This window comes from Mastomys coucha, unplaced genomic scaffold (assembly GCF_008632895.1).
Source record: "Mastomys coucha isolate ucsf_1 unplaced genomic scaffold, UCSF_Mcou_1 pScaffold5, whole genome shotgun sequence".
NCBI lineage: Eukaryota > Metazoa > Chordata > Mammalia > Rodentia > Muridae > Mastomys > Mastomys coucha.
The window spans coordinates 23,881,284-23,900,998 of record NW_022196911.1 but is presented as its reverse complement, the minus strand read 5'-3'; the positions used below and the strand labels follow the sequence as shown (position 1 = coordinate 23,900,998).

General features: G+C 52.3%; 2 protein-coding genes across 5 annotated transcripts in view; both read left to right on the top strand.

Annotated features, from left to right (window-relative positions):
• The first annotated feature begins 1,632 nt into the window (after positions 1-1,632).
• Positions 1,633-7,012, top strand: Ntn3 (netrin 3). The gene is made up of 6 exons (XM_031354826.1): positions 1,633-3,105; positions 3,177-3,365; positions 3,449-3,598; positions 3,718-3,768; positions 3,884-3,958; positions 4,228-7,012. Exons 1-6 carry the CDS (start codon positions 2,178-2,180, stop codon positions 4,575-4,577), a joined length of 1,743 nt encoding a protein of 580 aa, XP_031210686.1. The 5' UTR covers positions 1,633-2,177; the 3' UTR covers positions 4,578-7,012.
• Tbc1d24 (TBC1 domain family member 24) overlaps positions 5,601-19,715 on the top strand; it is a 26,684-nt gene continuing 12,569 nt past the window's right edge. For 3 of the 4 annotated variants that reach the window (XM_031354831.1, XM_031354829.1, XM_031354828.1), the window contains exon 1: positions 5,601-5,718. The gene's annotated coding sequence lies outside the window, so the exon portion shown is untranslated. Of the gene's footprint in view, positions 5,719-10,289; positions 11,568-19,715 lie in introns of those variants that run through there. The other variant, XM_031354830.1, reaches the window with a different exon arrangement.

Genomic DNA, 19,715 nt, shown 5'->3' with positions numbered 1-19,715 from the left:
AAAGAAAAGAAAAGAAAAACATGGCTATTTGCACTGAGATTCGTAACAGTAGATTTCCAGTTAGGAAGTATCAATGAAAATAATTTTATAATTGGGTAACCACACTTGAGGAACTGTTACACCACCTCATGTTGTGGTAACCCCGATTATAAAGGGCTTTGACATTAGGAAGGTTGAGAACCACTGCTCTGGAAGAAGGTCGTCAGAAAGGACTAATCCTGAACTTGGCCTACCCAAGAGCAGAGAGCTTCAGTGAATGACTACTTGTAAAGGACACATTCTGGTTCACTTCAGATGAAGAGGGAGGCCAATGCTGACCCTAGGATGATTGTTCATCTATTAGCCATCCCTGCATGTGTGGACAGCTGGCCTGGGAAGGTACCTAGGGTCAGAGAGTCAGCTGCTCTAGAGGAAATCAAGTGTCCAATAGCCTGCCACACCGCTTCTCCTGGTGCCCTGGGAAGAGTCCAGTGTTCTTGTTTCACTGTTCCTTTCCTGAGAGCTTCTGATTCTCTCCTTTTTTGTCCATGATGGTAGCCCTGAGTACACAGGCCTCTCTTCCAGCTGCAGGGATTGGCCTGTGGTCAGCCTCTGTTCTGAAACAAGGTAATTGGACCTCAGGCAGGACTGCTCCCCAAGATGGGACAGTATTCCTACCTACTCTTGGTGGAGCCCATCCCAGCCTTGCCTGGTCTGTCAGGAACTGAAGGCAGTGAGGGGTTCCTCTTGGCAAGAACCTCTCAGTTATAGCCGCCCACCTCCAACTTGTGCCCAGGCAACTCATCTGGGTATCTGCCTGTTTTCCTATCCAAATTTACTAGGCTGTAGACTGTCAGGTTCGGGGATTCTAACTCTGCTTTATTTGTGACCAGCCTCTCTCCATTCGTCAAACCCGGCTCCTTTCCTTTCCACGGGACTGGGGGAGGCTTTAACAGGTAAACAGACCCTGAACCTCAAGGGGCCATCAAATAGGCTGTACCCTGTGCCCAAGCTTTCAAGTCCTTCTGGACAATGGGGCTATCATATGACACAACTATACCCTGAGACCCAGGAGTGATTTAGATTAAGAGATTGGCTGAACCCCACTGATGAACAGTGACCTCACCACTTAGCCGAATCCAGCTGCTCCCTAGTGCACCTAGCTTAGGATGTTATCTATGTTGGCTCATCAAATGCTCCCAGCAACTCCACAAAGCATGGCAAACAATAGACATTTTGGCTGATGAGGAAACTGAGGAACTCAGGCCACACAGCCAGAAATCCAAACAGCTTGGGTTTTAAATAAGACCTGCATTCTTTCTGCTAGAACAGACTACTGCCTTGGGGATACCCTACAAGAACATCAGCCCCAACTGTCTTCTTCCCCCATTCTGGGTAGCGTCCAAGACTTCAAGCTTCAGTCCTAAGGTTGTGCCTGCATGATGGGCCTCTGGGAGGAGTCGCCCAGACCCCAGCCCAGCACGTGGCACCACCCCAGGAGCAGCCAAAGCCTGGCTTCAGGCCGAGGACCCTGCTGGGTGGTCCCTCACGGGCTGCAAGGCTGAGCTGCCCCCTCCCATCAGCGCATTCCTGGCTCTCCAGCCCCTCCCCCGATCGCGGGCCTCCAAGCTCCCTCACGCCCCGGCCCAGCCTGTGTCTGAATCTGCTTCTGATTCTGGCTGTCGGGACAAGGCCCCCTCCTCTCCTTCCTTCCCGGCCCGAGCAGCTCCGCCCCTGGCTAGGACCAGGCTTGCTCCTGCTGAGCCCCCCACCCCCTTCTGGCACAGCTCCTCCGCTCTCGCTGCAGCCAGGAGAAGGCGGCAGCCCCGGCGCCCCAGGCCCCGCCCGCCCAGGGCCCTTCCCGGGAGGCCGGGAGACCTGCTCCTCCTGGCCCTCCGTGGGTGAGTGCTGGCGGCCGGCGGCGGGTGGGGCCTCCGCGGGCGGAGGCACCGGGAGCGGGGGCGACGCCTGTCAACGCTCCAGGCCTAGCAGGAGGACTCGCCAACATCCCTGCTCCTGTACTCGGCCCTGGGCGTGCCGGTGGCTGCTCCCACTTCTGGGCCTGTGCTGGGGGCCGCCCTGGGGCTCTCCTATCTTGGCACTGCAGACCCGGCACGCAGAGTAGCGGACCAGACTCTCTACTTGAGGCCAGACTCGTTGGGCGGAAGCTGGCTCCTTGACTCACAGCGGCCACGGCCATGCCCACCTGGCTCTGGGGGCTGCTGCTGACCGCGGGCACGCTCTCCGCTGCTTTGAGCCCAGGGCTGCCGGCCTCCGCCGACCCCTGCTATGATGAGGCGAGGGAGCCTCGCTGTTGTATTCCTGGCCTAGTGAACGCTGCTCTGGGCCGAGAGGTGCTGGCGTCCAGCACGTGCGGGAAGCCGGCCAATCGCGTCTGCGATTCCTCGGACCCACAGCGGGCACACTCTGCAGACCTCCTGACTTCTGCTCCGGGCACTGCAAGTCCTCTCTGTTGGCGCTCCGATTTGCTGCAACGGGCACCTTTCAACGTAACCCTCACAGTGCCCCTGGGGAAGGCTTTTGAGCTGGTCTTCGTGAGTCTGCGCTTCTGCTCAGCTCCCCCAACCTCCGTGGCCCTGCTTAAGTCGCAGGACCATGGCCGCAGCTGGGTCCCCCTAGGCTTCTTCTCTTCCAGCTGTAGCCTGGACTACGGCCGTCCGCCTGCTCCTGTCGATGGCCTTGCTGGTCCAGGGCCAGAAGCCCTCTGCTTTCCAGCCCCCCAGGCTCAGTCTGATGGGGGAGGCCTTCTGGCCTTCAGTGTGCAGGATGGCAGCCCACAGGGCCTGGATCTGGACAACAGCCCCGTGCTCCAAGACTGGGTGACTGCCACAGATATTCGCATAGTACTCACAAGGCCTGCCATTCAGGGAGACACCAGGGACGGTGGGGTCACAGTCTCCTACTCCTACTCAGCTACTGAGCTTCAGGTGGGAGGTCGATGCAAGTGCAATGGGCATGCCTCACGGTGTCTGTTGGACACCCATGGCCACCTGGTCTGCGACTGCCAACATGGTACAGAGGGCCCTGATTGCAGCCGCTGCAAGCCCTTCTACTGCGACAGGCCATGGCAGCGGGCTACGGGGCAGGAAGCCCACGCTTGCCTTGGTGAGGCCTTCGAGGGTAGGCTGGGGACTTCTGACCAGGCAGGGCTGCCCCTGACTGATTCTTCCCTGCAGCTTGCTCCTGCAACGGCCATGCCCGAAGATGCCGCTTCAACATGGAGCTGTACCGACTGTCTGGCCGCCGTAGTGGGGGCGTGTGCCTCAACTGCCGGCACAACACTGCTGGTCGTCACTGCCACTACTGCCGGGAGGGCTTCTATCGTGACCCAGGCCGTGTCCTGAGTGACCGTCGTGCTTGCAGAGGTGAGCCTGCCACCTGCATGCGTTCACGATTTACTTCTCCAGAACCCCAGCTGCACTTCTGAGCCCCTCCTTTCTGTCCTCAGCTTGTGACTGCCACCCAGTTGGTGCTGCTGGCAAAACCTGTAACCAGACCACAGGCCAGTGTCCCTGTAAGGATGGTGTTACTGGGCTCACCTGTAACCGCTGTGCCCCAGGTTTCCAGCAGAGCCGTTCTCCTGTGGCACCTTGTGTTAGTGAGTGACCCTGCCCTGTCTCAGTTACCTCAGCCAACGTCACATCAGCTACTGACTGTTGTATGTCCCCTGAGCCCTTCCTTCAGATACATTATAGACTGTTCTCCCACACTCCTTAGAGACTCCTGTTCCTGGACCCACTGAAGAAAGCAGTCCTGTGGAGCCACAGGGTGAGTGGACACCAGAACCCAGACTGGTATGACCTTAGAGAAGAGGGCTAGGGCTAAAGCAGACCAGTGTGGGGGAGAGCACGGGAACTTGCTAGTCTCCACTCTTTCCCCCTAGACTGTGAGTTACATTGCAGACCTGCCCGTGGCAGTTACCGAATCAGCCTGAAGAAATTCTGCCGCAAGGACTATGGTAGGCTGCCTCGCCCCAGCCCTTCCATCTCGCCCCCAACTCCTTTAAATACCTTGACCCTGGCTGAACCTCAAGGCTCTTTCTTTCCTCGTGTCTCCCACTGTTGCGGGCTTTGGCAGCTGTGTCTTCAGTGTACCTCCCTCTAGTGGGTGGCTTCTTCATGTCTTTCCTAAACCAGTTGGACACTCTATGCTTCTCTACACAGTCTCCTCCGGCCATGCCTCACCTAACCTGATCGCTTTCCCGCGTCCCCTCCCCCTTCCCCGCAGCGGTGCAGGTGGCAGTGGGTGCGCACGGCGAGGCACGCGGCGCGTGGACACGCTTTCCGGTAGCGGTGCTTGCTGTGTTCCGCAGCGGCGAGGAGCGCGCTCGGCGCGGGAGCAGCGCGCTGTGGGTACCCACCCTAGATGCGGCCTGCGGTTGCCCGCGCCTCCTGCCGGGCCGGCGTTACTTGTTGCTGGGAGGTGGGCCGGGGGCTGCAGCTGGGAGCACAGCGGGCCGGGGACCGGGGCTCAGTGCTGCGCGTGGAAGCCTCGTGCTGCCTTGGAGAGACGCCTGGACTCGGCGCCTGCGGAGGCTGCAGAGGAGAGAGCGGCGGGGGCGCTGCGGGACCGCCTGAATTTGCAAGCTGGGCGTGGACTGGGCGGGCTCGGCTCCCTTATCACTGGGCGCGCCGCGTTCATCGGAGCATTAGCCTGCTGGAAGTGTCACGTGCATCGCCATCTAATTTCCCCCTACCCCCATCCCCGCTTGACACCTATTTAGCGATACCCTACCCCCAACCCAGGGGAGTATGAAGGCCCCTAAGAGCTATCCGGAGGCTCCTAGGGCAGCTCAGAGGACCCTGATCTTATCCCCTGATTACCCAGTACAAAGGGTATCCTGATACCCGACATCTCTTAAAGGTGTGAACCCGCCCATTCCCAGGGGATGCTAGGATCATCCCTCTGGGGTTTGAGCACATCCCACGGGCCACTGTGATTCATCAACTCTCCGATGCTGTGACACACTAGAGTTCTCCGACCTCCCCAAAGCCACTGCTGCCACCATAAACGCCTGCACACCGCTGTAGGGGCTGTGGCTCAGCAGCACAGCCAAGACAGCGACGTCTCTGCCTCCAGCCGGGAATGTACAAAGAGTATTGTAGTCTCCCCTGTCCAACATCATGGATCTTGCCCCCATATCCATTCTGGCCTGCCTCTGCCGGTCACGTGACTGTGTCCCCATCCGCAGCTGCATCTCTGCCTGTGTCCCATATCTTTCTTGTTCCGTGGTTCCCATCTCTGGGGTCCATCCAGCTGTCGCTTTCTACCACGACTCCTAGTGTTGGCCTCCTGGCTCTTTGACACAGGTCCTGCCCCTAGCTAGGAGCCCTACACTATCCGCTCAAGACTGGACGTCGAGAAAGGGCAGATCAGGTCCACGTGTGACCGGACCAGAGGCGACTTCCATGGGCAGCCATCGGGGTTCTAGTTGTCCACGACTTTGCCTTACGCCAGACGCTAAGGGTCCCCATCTCTTTAGGCGAGCCACCGCCCCTTAGCGCGGGAACCGCTGTTTGGCTAGCGCATGCTCCCGACTTGGCCGCCGCCGAGCGCAAGCGCGCATGCTCAGAACCGGCAGCGCTGAGACGCGGGGCACTCCGGGTGGGCAGCCCGCAAGCGCGTGCTTGTGGGGCGGGGCCGCCTACGCGCGTGCGCAGAGAGGCCAGCGCGGTCCAGCAGAGAGCTGAAGGGAGAGGTGCGGTGCGGCGCGCCGAGGTGGGTGCGCGGCGGGGGCGTGGCGGCTGGACGCTGGGTCTGGGGGTGTCACTGCCACGGGCGCTGACAGGCGGCACCGATGTATTGAGGGAGGGGGCACGGGTTGTGCTCCGTGTCTTGGTCACTGCGGGTTAGGGGCTCCAGAGTCTAGTGCTTGCGTGCGTGACGTGGGCCCCGGAGTCAGACCCCTTTGGGCAGGCCCGGCCTTCTTCGATCGTCGCTGCCTTTTTTGGGCTCCGTGTCAACCTTCCCTTGGGGCACTTTCCGTCCCTGCGGAATAGGAAATCCTCTTTCTGTATTCGTTTGAAATTGCACAGTGTTCATATACCTTTGCCCTCGGAGACCTGCAACAACTCGGGCCCTTCACTTGCCAAAGATGACACAGCTGTCCACCTGAAGCTTAGGTACTGTCCCAGCCCGAGAGCCCTATCCAGCTAATGTCCCTGACCTGCCTTGGTCACCTGTGCCTTAGCTTGGCCCTGTGCTTCTGAAGTTTTGAATAACAGCTGGAGGCAGAGCTGGCACCACACGGGGTGGGCTCCACATGACAGAAGTCAGTCTGTTGGGTGCTGGCAGCCTGACCACAGTTCAGAGACAGTTGTGCTCTAGCCTTCTTGGATGGGAACTCACTGGGCTAACTTGAAAGGCCAAAGATTGTCTAACCCAGCGAGGACATTCGCAGGTATAGGTTGGCTATTTTGGCAGTTGTGCTGCTGTCTTTCCATAATGTGTAAATGATTTTCCTTGTCTTACCATGTTTTGCTGGAAGATCAGCAGGTGACTCCCAGGCAGTTGGTACAATTGTCCCATAATGTGGCTTGCGTTGCCATTTCATCTACTTGGGGCAATTCCATTCTCGTTTTTTACTCTCCCCCCACCCCCCATAGGCACCTGTCATTGTTCACTGAATTGTTGTTGAAATGACTGTATTTGTGCTCTCTCAAGCACTGATGTCAGTTCTGTGTAGCCTAGGTTGGTGTCAAGACCAACCCAGGCGACAAATGGTCAAGAAATTTCAAATATTTGATAGTGGCCATTCATACTGAGTGTATGACAGCTTTATGTGCTTCCTTTATTCTGATGATTAATCCTCACCTAATCTCCCCAGTACTATGATAAAGACTTTAGGGGTTACATTGGGTAGTGACAGCTGTATTTAGAATCTAGTCTATGTGAATAGGCTTGGAGCCACATTGTGTTGTCCTGGCTCCCCCAAGGTTTGGCATTCAGTTGGTCAGGCACTCTCTTAAGTGCTTGTTGGAGGGAATAAAGATGCCATTTTTTGAATGCTGCATGTCAACTAGTGAACTAGCAATGTAGTGGCTTTCGGCTGGATTAAGGGTGACCTTTTGGGTTGCAGAAGTACTCTAGTAATCTAGACAGGGTTTTCATAACAACAATCAAATTCACCTCCCTGGGAGTGCAAGCTTACCTGCCTGTTTTCCCTACCAGCTCTGAGTAAGCACACCTGCCAGGACTGTCCAGCAAGTCTCAGTGACCTTGGGCACACAACATTGCTCCTAATCCTTATTAGAGACTGAGCCAACCTCAGAAGACATCGTAAAGTGTTTGCCTTTGGATGGCTTCTAGTTTAAAGTACACAAGACAAGTGGGTTGTAAAAAAAAAAAAAAAAAAAAAAAAAAAGCATTTGCCCTGTTGAGTGCTCTACCTGCTTGAGCATACCTTTTCTGTTTTGACAACTCTAAATGGAAGAAAGAAGGCCTTCACAATCAGCCATTTCAGTGGTTGTTTGTAACTATCACCTTCTAAATGGAGATCTTTTTTTTTTTTTTGAAGCCCTCAGGCCTTTTACTGAGAACAAGCTTGAATTCATTATCTGGGAATTTTCATTATCCTTTTAATATGTGTTTACTGCATTCAGACTTCAGCCATGCTAACCTGTATATGCAAGACTCTGTATTCAGTGCCCAGGACCCAGGTGGCACACAATAGAATCTCTGTAGATAGGCTGAGGCAGAAGGAACAAGTGTTAGGCCGTCCTGGTGCACAGAGCAAAACAACAGAAAGGGCTGGTGAGCCTAGTTCTGTAATAAAATTCTTATCTGTTGTACACACGGCCCTAGGCTCAACCCCCCCTCCCCCCAGGACTAAAGGGGAAAAAGAAAGAAAAATGAATTTGCATGAGGAGGAACTGGGTGTGTATGCTATGGGCACAGTGACACTTGGAAGCCTCTGGAAGATTGTGGCTTGTGAGTGACCTGATCAGATGTATGTTTCCTAGAACCAGAAGGATTCCTGTGTGCGCTGAGGGTGGGGCCAGCTGAGGTACCTTCAGACAATCCTAAAAAGCCTGAGATAAGCGGCTGCCAGGATGGTAAGAGCCAGGGCAGAAGGAGGGCATGGGGTGGCTACAGCCCAGGACACAATGCATAGAATACAGAGAGAGGGACAGGCTTGAGAGGAATAAGGCTTTGAGCCGTTCAGACACTGGGTAAGCATCTGGTCTGAAGCCAAAGAGTACGCATGGGGCTCAAGAGTGGGGAACATTCCCGTGTGGCATTTAAGCTGGGCTTCCGTACAGACTCCTGATACCGTGTTCTGAAGATACTAAGTAAGGGAGAAGGCTGCTTGGTAGCCTGTTGCCTTGTAGGTGTCGTGGAATAAGGTGATGGGCTGTTGAGTAAAGGGGCGGGCGACTCAGCATCAGAGGTACAACCTTCCCTGGCTCCACTGCTTTCTAGGGGTGTTTCCTGTCTGCCTTTTGGGGATCCTCTAGAGTGGGTGCTACTTATCTCAGAAGACCCCATTTTTCTCCACACCATGGGTTAGACCTTTCTGTGTCTACTCATAGAACTCCAGGGGAAAGCCCGTCTTGGAACTCGCCTTGCCTTCCTTCCTTCCTCCTCTCCAGGCCTCAAGCTTCTGTGGAGCCCGCCTTAGCAAAGGCAGCTCTTGGTAAGAAGTAAGGGAGACCAAGCATGTGGTATCCACTCCAGTCTTCTACACTGTGGGGGTCATGAGGGTCAGGGAAAGCCAGTAGTGTTGCGGGAGCCTCTGCCGGCCTTCAGCCTCAGAGCACCTGTCTATGGACTGTGTAACCTGCAGTGTTTCAGCCTGGGGTGTTCTCCTTGGCAGGTGACAGACTCTTCATAGTAAAGCACACCAAGCTGTTTCTGAAAGTCTGTCGTGCCTGGCCTGGTTTGTCATTTATTTGTTTGTTTTGTAGCCCTGAGAGTTGAACTCTATCCTACCACTGAATTCTGTCTCTAAAGATAGGTTTTGGGTTTTTTGAAACAGGCTCTCACTATGTAGCCTAGGTTGGCCTCAAACTCATGATCCTTCTGAGTCGGCCCCCTGTGTGCTGGGATTACAGGTATGTGACAGGTCTTCCTGTGTGCTGGGATTACAGGTATGTGACAGGTCTTCTAGCTTGTTGCAGTTTTTTGTTTGTTTGTTTGTTTGTTTGTTTTGGTTTTTTGAGGCAGGGCTTCTCTGTGTAGCCCTGGCTGTCCTGGAACTCACTCTGTAGACCAGGCTGGCCTTGAATTCAGAAATCCACATACCTCTGCCTCCCAAGTGCTGGGACTAAAGGCGTGCGCCACCACTGCCCGGCTTTGTTGCATAGTTTTTTAAATTGGGTTCTACACACTCTCAGAAACTCTGGATGTTGACTGATAGGTGAGTCTATTATGAATAAAAATTGGTTTGCTGTTCAAAGTGTCACTCATTGTCCAGGTCTCACCAAAGGCTGCCCTTCCCTTCTATCCATCAGCCTCATCTTGAATCACTTTGTTTCTATTTGCTAGTTACTGACCATCTTTCTCGGAAGGGCCCTTTCCAGCACTCCTGTCTTGGAAGCTTGTGGACCCTTAGAAGGACTGGGTTATGGGCCATACTCCTGCCCTAGAATCTTCTTCTTTCTTCCTGGGCTCTTCTAGCCTTGCTCCCAGCACAGCACACAAAGGACACTGTCTTAGCAGCTCAGTTAATCCCAGATCTTGGAGCATTTATATGTTTATTTATTTATTGGAACATTTATGTGTTTGTATTTTCCCCTGGAACCAGTGGGTGTATATACATATATGTGATTTCCTGTCTGTGGAGGCCAGAGGTCGACATTTGCTATCTTGCTCAATTGCTCTCCACCTTATCTTTTAAGATAGTCTCTCTCAGGGGGACCTGGGTCTAGCCAATTCAGCTAGATTGTCCAGTGAGCACCATTGATCCTCCTGTCTGTCCCTCCCCAGTGTTGGTATTATAGGTATGTACTGCCACATCCAGCCTTTTATGTGGATTCTGGGGGATTGAACGTGTACATCCTCATGCTTCTCTAACAAGCCCTTTACCAACTGAGTCATCTCTCCACCTTTAGACTGTCTTTTGATCTGAACCATAAAGATACTCACTGGCCTATGCCCTCATTGTACACAGTGCCTAGACTCAGAAGGAGCTCTGTGCTTGGTGGCTTTGTCCTGGCTCATGCCTTCTGTGCCACTGCCTGGGGCTAGTGCAGACACAGTCTCCAGGAAGCTTTTTCTGAGCATTGTTTCCTTACAGGCAGAGACCTCTCACACCCTTGCTTTCCAGTCATAGTGCCTGTGCCTTGGAATAGCTTGGACAGTACCCTGTCCTGATCAGGGCTTCCTGAGAGCTGAGGCAGTGCCTCACGTCTTTGTCTTGCAGTGTTTGACACTTTGGCATGCAGGAAGCATGTCTTGAATGCCTATTAAAATGGTCAAGCCTCCGTGACTCCCGGGCAGCTGCCTTTCTTGGTCTGAAGATGTTTGCTGAGAACCTGCCGGACCTAGCCTAGCAAGGTGCGCCTGTCTCAGATACCTAACTTAGAATTTAGGTCTGTCGAAATTTGAGTGCTGCTGACATCCTGGCTGAATTCTTTTCCTCATATTCTCATTCTGTATGTGCTGGGGGGGTACTCTTTTCATGACTTGCTATGGGAAGAAAAGCAGCCCTCGCAGCTCTAGCCCCTGCCTAAGGGCGTGAAAGGAGTGTCTAGAGTGGCTAGGTGATCTTGGATCTCAGAAACCCACATGTGATCTTAGGTATCTTTAGGAAGAGCTACATCTGAACTTCCAGCCAGCAAGCAATCCAGCTGGCCCATGGTGCTGTGACTCACACCTCGTTACTGGTTACATCTCTTTTGTACCTGGCACGTGCCTGCTATTGTGTGCCACCTGCAAAAGACCCACTATCAAGTTCCCTGTACCCAGCTTCTCAGGGAGTCAACTGTGGGTGCCAGTCACCATTAACACTTGCGAAATTCCTATGCTGTGCTTCAGGCTGAGGCAGCAAACACCCTGCCTTCTGGGATCACTGAATAGGACAGGTTTGTTAAGGCTTCTTACTATTATTCAGCCTTCAACATGAACTTGGGCTCAAATCTACCCATTTCCTTCTATGGTCTCTTCTTCCCAGGCACACAGGGTGTAATGTGACATTTGGGTATAGAAGTTACAGTCTAGAAGAAGAGTGGGACATACAACAGATGACGACCATACCTCAGTGTGCCAAGGGGGTGGAGACAGACGTGGATATGGAGGTACTGGCCTGGAAGGTCACTGGAGGGACTTGGAAGGGGCTAAGAAAAAAAGAGGGGACAACTATGTCCTGCCTCTCCCTCTTCATGTTCCTTTAGAAGGAACTTGCCTTCTGATTATACCTGGGGACTACAGCTTGCACCATGTGGCCAGTGCTCCTGAAGCTGCTGTGGGAGAGGCAGGAAGGGTGAGGACAAGAAGGCTCTCTTGTAAGAGGTGTGACAGGACAAGCCCTGGGCTTGGCACAGTGCAAGCATTTGAGCTGAGTTGCAGTGGAGCTATGGAGCATGAAGGTCATGAGATGTGCTGGGATGCCTAGGAAGCAGCTGGAGGTAAGGGACTAGAGCTCACATGACGTCTATAGTAGTGACATTGAGGGACCAGAGCAGGGGGAGAGCAGGAGCAGGGAGCAACATCAGCTATGAGTGCTGTAGAGAGAGAAGGGCCTGAGGTATCTGCTATGTATAGCATCTGGGTAGTGATGTCCTAAAGGACCAAGTCAAGTGCCACCTGCTATGGCCAGCTGTGTGACTCTGAAGGAATTTAAAAGAAGAGGCCGGACTGGGGTAGGGCCTCAGTGAGGGTCCAGGGAATCAACATCTCAGGAAGTGAGATCAGAACGTTGGAGGGGGCCTGTTGGTGGCTCCATGGTATCCCAAGTAGGGATACAGATAAAGGGTTGGGCTGGAGAGTTAAAGGATGCTCCTGCCTGGTAGCCAGCCTTTCTCAGAGGAGGTGGGGGTTGGGGCTTAGAGCCTATGCCAGGGAACAGGAGAGGTGCTGGAGGCAAGCCGAGAAGGCCTGCCAGGCAGCACCCAGAGCCCAGCATGCTCAAGTCCCATGAGCAGATGGTTTGATTTTTCACCCTCTTCACCTCTGATGTAGGTATAGAAGCGTGCTTCAGCTTGGCCTCCTCCTGCCTGGCTCTGAGACAGGACAAGACAGGCGGGAGCTGAGGTTTGGTGTGAGTGTTCTTGGTTAGCTGCAAAGTAGCAAAGTGAAGGGGCTGGCAAACAGGGAGCGGTGCTCCTGGGTAGGACTGCTCTGTATGGCTAGGCCTTAAGAAAGAGTGCTAGGTCTGGCATCTTTAACCCCAGACTAGAGAGGCAGAGATAGGCAGATCTCTATAAGCTTGAGACTAGCTTGTCTACATGTGAGTTGCAAGCCTACATAGTGGGAAACTGGGGGCAAGGAGAGGGACAGACACTGTATTTGGCCTCTGGGTAGAATGGGGTTGGATCACCTAGGTATATATGTAAAGGTTTTTAATGTGGTTGGGGGATGGGGAATCAGGGAGCTCACCCCACCCTTCTAGTGTTAGCACCACAGAGAACAAGGCCATGGACTGGAGGCAGGTGGCCAGAGAACCTGGTGAAGGGAGGTGGGAGGGATGCCTACAGAGAGTAGGTGGGTGTGCGGTGGTGATTGAGGTGCCATAGGCTAGTGCAGGAATAGGAAGAGAGCAAAAGAGGGGCCTGTATGGAGGAGAGTAAGAGAAAGTGGTGGGGTTGAAAAGCCAGAAGACCACCAGGTGGTGGTGGCGCATGCCTTTAATCCCAGCACTTGGGAGGCAGAGGCAGGTGGATTTCTGAGTTCAAGGCCAGCCTGGTCTACAGAGTGAGTTCCAGGACAGCCAGAGCTACACAGAGAAACCCTGTCTTGAAAAACCAAGGAAAAAAAAAAAGAAAAGAAAAGAAAAGCCAGAAGACCAATGTCTCTGGGCAGTGGGGCTCAGAGGAGGCTACGTCTCCAAGGGAATATTTTGGAAGTATGTCCATGTGGGACCTCTCCCACCCTGACATTTTGCATGTGAAGGCCCAGGGTGGCCTGTACCCTAAATGCAATACACCCCAACCAGGTCATCAAGCTGCCGTTTGACACTTGTACAGTGATTCTGATGCTGCTGCTTCTATATCCAGTTTCTGTCAAAAGACAGATCTCTCAAGAATGAAAGCCTGTGCTTCACATCTCAGTGCCCTGGTGGCGTCTGCTCCTCCAGGGTGAGGACAGACCCTCATCCTCGGGAGACAAGGCCCTTCGTGATATGCCTCCTACTCCCATGAGCCTTTCCTACAGCCATGTGTTCTCATCCTGTCTGTGGAATGCCTTCTTACCTTATCTGCCCTCCAACTGAAGTCCCCTGCAAGAAGGGTTCTGCCACCATTGTCTAAGTGTGTCCTGATTATCAATGTGTCTACAATCTACTTTCTGCCAGTACTATCAGGCATCTTGTTTCTGTATCTGCAATACTCAGCCAGGTACCAGAGACCTGAGAGGTGTTTGAGAGAAAGTTCTGGATGTAGGATGGATGGATTAGCTAGTGGCCCCTTTCTTTCTATGTTTCTTCTGTGCTGTCCTGTGCCAGTTCTGAGGTCTAAGGATAGGATGAGCATCCCCCAGTGCCAGATCCCTGACAGCATCCTGAGGTTGTGTTTATCTGTGTAGTATCCAACAGGTTCTTGGAGGATGGGCACATCCTTGAATGTCCCTGGTGGGTATGAGGAAAATTCACATACAGAGAAGGTGTGATTGTCACTTGCTCTTGATTGATACTTGTTACTTCTGTTCTTGTCTCTGCCGTTTACCTTCTGGTCCAGGTCTACTGTCAGGCTCGGCACCCAAGCCCTGGCCCCTGCAGTTGCCTGTTATGTTCCCCCCCTCCTCCCAGTCTCAGAAGTATACCTTTGGATTACCTCTCACGCACACTTCTAGCACCTGCCCCCACACACTTGCAACCCCAGATGCCCTTTCATGTCTCTTACCTGCTGGCATCCCTATTCTCAGCCACTAAATCCTCCCACACCATTCACCACTGGGCCAGCTGCTCAGCATGTTGGCACTCTGAGCATCTCAGCAGACAGCAAAGCATCACTATCACAGCATGCCCGTGGCCTTCCTGGCCCTGGAGGCATGGTCAGTGTCAAGTGGATGTTGAGGTCTGCCTGTGTTCTTTAGTGATCTGCATGCTGCTCCTCCCCAGAGCTGGTGGGCTCTTTTCCTTCCATCTCCAAGCATGTGCATGCTTTGAATTATGCCAAGGTGACCAGCATGAGAAGAATGTGTGCTTTCTATCACATGGAAATGCCCACAGTGCCTCACTGCCCTCTCTGTTGTCCAGTGTTGTCTTTGGTGCCTACTGGGCTTCAGGTTTTCCATATACTCAGGCTGGAGGCCCAACCTCAAGTCTCCATTCTTTATTCCTGTCTGATATTCTGTCTGCTATGGTCTCCAGGAAAGCATGTGGGGATTGCTAAGACTGGAGAGGAAAAGCTGAGCCCTGCCTAGCATACGACATGGTGACTAAGGTTCAGTCAGCCAGGGCCCTGGGTCCTAGTCAGCCTGTTCCTGTGTCTGGAGGAAGCATTGTAGGCTAACACTGGGCAGGGATGTAGTACTCCCTTAGGACAGTCTGTCTTTGCTTTTGGCGCTCTATGTGGGTCCAAGTGCCTTCCCTGTATCACTGACGCTGTAGGAAACTCACAAGTCTCCTGGACACTGCCTGAAGCTGTCTCTGGGGATCACCCATCTGGACCTCCTATGGTCTACTAACAAGCCCTTGTCCCCACTCTCTTAGCTGGGCTAGACCCTCCTTCCTCCCTGATTCCTCCAACGTAGACATGGGGGGGGGTCTCTAACTGCAGGTCTGGGGTGTCACATGTTTGACCTCTCCTGCTTATTTCACACCAGTTCCTCCATACTCACCAAGGACTCCCCAACTTCGTGGTGCCTCCCCCACCTGTCTTCCCGCCATGCTATCACTCAGTACTTTGTCTTCACCCACCCCACCCCATCCAGTGCCCCATCTTTATAGACTTGAGGTATTTATAGTTGTGGGTCTCTGGGGCAGACAGGGCTCTAAACTAAAAGTTTGTGGAATGAACAAAAGTTTGGAGCAAATGGAGCTATTTCTGTTGCTGGCTCCTCCATTGCTTGTGACAAAGACACTTAGCTAGGAAGGGAGACCCAGGTGCAGGTGTGTTACAATGTAATCCTCAAGGCACAGTCTGTATGTCACATGATAAGGAGTTTGTTTTCAAATCTACCTGCTTGGAAAAGAGGTGAGAAATGCAGTCCCATGACTAAAGCCATGTTTTGGAACAGCCTGGTGGTGTTGGAAAAGGACCTGACCTTGCTGAGAAAGGAGCTAGGGCAGAGCTGACTGTGAAGAGGCACAGATCTCAGGAGGGCAGTGGCAGTGTGGAAGGCTCACAGGCCTTAGGATTTCAGCAGGCTGGCCATTCCTCCTGTGCAGGGGACTTTCCAGTACCTCTCCTGTCCCGTTCATTTGAAGTGGAGTGAAGCCTGTGCCATCAGGCTGTCCTCTTGACTGAACAGGATGGATTATGAAGCCACATCTTTGGCAGGCAGCCTCTGTGGCTGAAGAACGGGTGAGGTGAGGCCTCTGGTGTGAAGGCACCAACTTGGTCACTATCCAGGATGGGGCTCGATTTTCCCATGCTCCCTTTGTGTCCTTTCCACCTGCCTTCGTTACTTTTTCTACTGTTTGAAAAGACACTAGGACCACGGAAACTTATAGGAGAAAGAATCTATTGGGATTTACAGTTTCAGGTGAATTCATGACCAACATGGTGGGGAGCATGGCGGCAGGCAGGCAGGCATGACACTGGAGCAGTAGCTGAGAGCTTACATGGGATCCACAAACATGAAGGAGAGAGAGAGACAAGAGAGAGAACACTAGCAAGGGAGCTAGCCAGCTGGGAATGGTGAGGACCTGTTCGCAGTGACACGCCTTCTCCAACAAAGCCACACCGCCTAATCCTTTCTAAACAGTTCTACCAACTGAAGACCAAGTATTGAAACACCAGTCTCTGGGCTGTTCTTATTCATACTGCCACCCGACTCTACCTCCTGGCCAGAGACCTGCTGGAATGCCACTCATGATGTAACAGTGAAGCCAGTCCTGAAGAGCATGGTTTCCTTTCAGCCCCCCCTTGCCCCCTTCCTCTTCTGTGGCAAAGGGCAGAGCAAAGACTTTACTGCAGATGAAAGATGTGGAGTTTTGAGTTTCCCTGCAACATCTATGGCTTCCCTGATCTTTGGTCTTTCCCTCGGCAAACCAAGGGCAGTGCACTGTGAGCAGAGGGCACATCCTATGACAGGTCACAGGCATCTCCTGGGAAATGTCATCCTATCAGCCACATAACATTTTGGGGAACTAAAAAGCATTTCTTCCCACATGTTTTTTGTTTTCTTTAAAATACACACTTCCCATCTTCAGTTCCTTTAAACTTTAGTAGAGGCTTGTGAAGTGGGGAGCAGCCTCAAAAGAAACATGCAGGTGACATCTGAGCCATCCTGGCCCATCTCCTGAGGGAGTGCTGTCTTTAAACAGTTTCAGTTCACCTGTCACAGAAGACTCCTCAATTAGACCATGTGCTTCCCCACCCCCACACCCCATTCTTAGCATAAAGCCCAGGTTCCTTCTGTGCGTGCATGTTCTGCCTTATGCTGGCTGCACTGCTCCTGGTGTTGGCAGCACATTCTGGCCACACATTTTCTCCTTGGAGGTTGCCCTCCTCAAGGTCTTTGCACCTGCCCTCCTCATACTATCCCCAACACTGCTTAGCTCTTCTCCCAGCTGTGTTAGTTTCCCTACTCCAGCTCAGATGCCATCTCTTGGGAGATGCTCGCACCATGAACCCTCAGTCAAGTAGCCATTACCCTACGGACCCACTATATGTAGACCCTACTGTCTGAAACTATCACACAGCCGGGCAGTGGTGGCGCACGCCTTTAATCCTAGCACTTGGGAGGCAGAGGAAGGCAGATTTCTGAGTTCGAGGCCAGCCTGGTCTACAGAATGAGTTCCAGGACAGCCAGTGCTATACAGAGGGAAAAAACCAAAACAAACAAACAAAAACCAGCTGTCACGCCATACATCTAACAGGTGTCAAGTAACATTTTTCCTGCTTTCTGGGAATTACTGCTGAGACACAGACCTGAGGGCCTGAGACACAGAGTGCCTCCCTTTCCAAACACATGGAACTGTAGGAGAGGGAGCCAGCCAAAGGTGCTACAGGAGAATCAGCTCTTCTTGGGTGAGAACTTGAGGGTGCAGAGAGGGACTTTGAGACAATGCAGCGCAGTGTCTATGAAGACACGTCACAGCCCTAGCCCTCAGGCTAAGGGAAAGTAGCTTCTCGGGAGCACCTCTCCCAGTAGCAGTGCCTGCACAGGGTCCATGCTACTGTGTGTGCTGTGTCACCCTAATGGCACCCACCCAGCAAGCCCAGAGGCAGTCAGTACTCAACTCAAAGGTGTCACTGAGAGCCAGTGTCTCTAAGGGTGAGTGTTAGTTCTTTTTTTTTTTTTTTTTTTTTTTTTTTTTTTTTTTTTTTTTTTTTTTTTTTCTTGAGACAGGGTTTCTCTGTATAGCCCTGGCTGTCCTGGAACTCACTCTGTAGACCAGGCTGGCCTTGAACTCAGAAATCCACCTGCCTCTGCCTCCCAAGTGCTGGGATTAAAGGCGTGCGCCACCACCGCCTGGCTCTAGAAATGGCTCAGCCGTTAAAGGCTAGGCTCATAACCAAAAATATGAGTGTTAGTTCTTAAGTGTTAGTTCTTATTGCAGTTTTCCACAAAGCCACTGCCATGTGGAAATGGGAGGCTTGGCTCAAGAAGCTAAATGTGGGCCTTGAAGACAAGCCCGCCTGACTCCTTAGTTGGATCTCTAGCCTCACTTGCACCTGCTTCCCCTCTCTCCCCTTGACCGTACCACACAATATCTGAGGAATGTGGTTTGTAAGTCTGTATGACGGCAGCCAGCCAGCAGATAGACTAAAGGAAAGAGTCAGGCTAGCTAGAAAGCCTCATCTCCTTGGGTCTAGACGAGCTCAGTGAGGACAGTATGCACTTAGCATACAAGAGAGCCTAGGTTGGATCTTAGCATTAAAAAGAAACAGTGACAAAGAGCCTGCTGTGGTAACCTTCCTGTAGTCCAAGGTTGCCCTTGGTAAGCAGACAGTTCCAGCTTAGTTCACCTGAGTACTTATCTTAGAAATGGAGGAATGAGGCCAGGTGCAGGGGTGATCACTTTAAGCTCAGTCCTCTGGAGGCAGAGGCAGGCCGCTCTCAGAGCGTGAGGCTAGCTCAGCTTACATAGTGAGTTCAGGCCCACCAGGGTTACATAGAGTGGCCCTGTCTCAAAGCACCGAAAACCAAACAAAACAAAAAAATGAGAAAATTTTTAAAAACTCAAAACTTAATTTGCTAAGGGGTCAGAAGAGGGCGTCAGATCCTCTGGAATTACAGTGCAGCTGAGCCCGTATTATAGATGCTTGGAGAAAGCCTAGTGTGCCTAGCCCTATGACATCCTGCGTCCATTTGAGAGGGATATGAGGAGAGATCGTTGGGTCTCATTGCCTCGGTGTCCCTCTAGTTTCAGCACATTCATGGACCTCTTGATACAGCCCACAGCACTGTGTCTGTTTCCTCCTGCAGGAGCTCTTTGAGCAGTACCCTCAGTACCTCCATGACTTCTGTAGCTCAGTTTAGTGTTCAACTGGAGCAGGCCGGCCTGCTCTGCTGAACTCCTGTTTTATTTATAAATGTTTTTATTCTGCTCAGAGGGAGCAGGTCCTTGTCACCCAGACAGAGTGGGCCTATGGTGCCTCTGTAGGATTTTAGCCCCAGAACCAAACTCTGATGATGACTCTGATGTAGGAAATCGTGCTGTGTGGGCATAACTGAGGGGAGACAGGAGGTGGGCTGCTGATTTTAGAGCACTACAAGAGGGACCCCCACACCTGCCCCAGAAGGAGGTGCTGACCAGGCGACAGGATTGGACCTGCTCTCCGAAAGGCTTTGCCACTGGGACACACAATGAAAAAAAATTTAATATGATTATAATGCTTGCATCAATTTTGGGTTTTGTTTGTAGTGCCGGATATTAAACTCAAGGCTTTAGTCATGGCTAAGTACTATAACACTTAGCTATACCCTCAGACCCAGAAAACCTTCTCTTAATTAGGGCTTAATATGGAAAAGCCCCTGTAAAGACTTACCAGTGGGGGGTGGAAAGACAGCTTAGCAATTAAGAGCACTTGCTGCTCTTACAGAGGATGTGGTTTCCTTCCCAGTGCCCCAAATAATTGTTCAAGGCTGCCTGTAATTCTAGTTCCAGGGGATCCAGTGTCTTTTTCTGGGCTCTTCTGGCACTAAACAGTTGTGATCCTCTTTCAAACATGCAGGTGAACACTCATATACATAAAATAAAAGTAATTAAGTGTTTTTCTTTTTTCATTCTTTTTATTTTTTTTGAGACAGTGTGTCTTTGACTTTGGCTGTCCTGGAACTCCCTGTGTAGACCAGGCTGGCCTTGAACTCACAGAAATCCACCTGCCTCTGCCTTGAAAATGCTGGGATTAAAGGCATGAATCACTATACTTGGCCTTTTTTAAATGGAAGGAAATTCTGTACAGAGTATGGTGGTACACAGCTGTAATTTTACAACTCTGGAG

Excerpts from the sequence above, each read along its gene's own strand:
- Ntn3 (XM_031354826.1), top strand. The coding sequence starts at position 2,178 with ATGCCCACCTGGCTCTGGGGGCTGCTGCTGACCGCGGGCACGCTCTCC. Across the intron at positions 3,599-3,717 it reads TCCTGTGGCACCTTGTGTTA|AGACTCCTGTTCCTGGACCC; the intron begins GTGAGTGACCCT and ends CACACTCCTTAG. Across the intron at positions 3,769-3,883 it reads CAGTCCTGTGGAGCCACAGG|ACTGTGAGTTACATTGCAGA; the intron begins GTGAGTGGACAC and ends CTTTCCCCCTAG.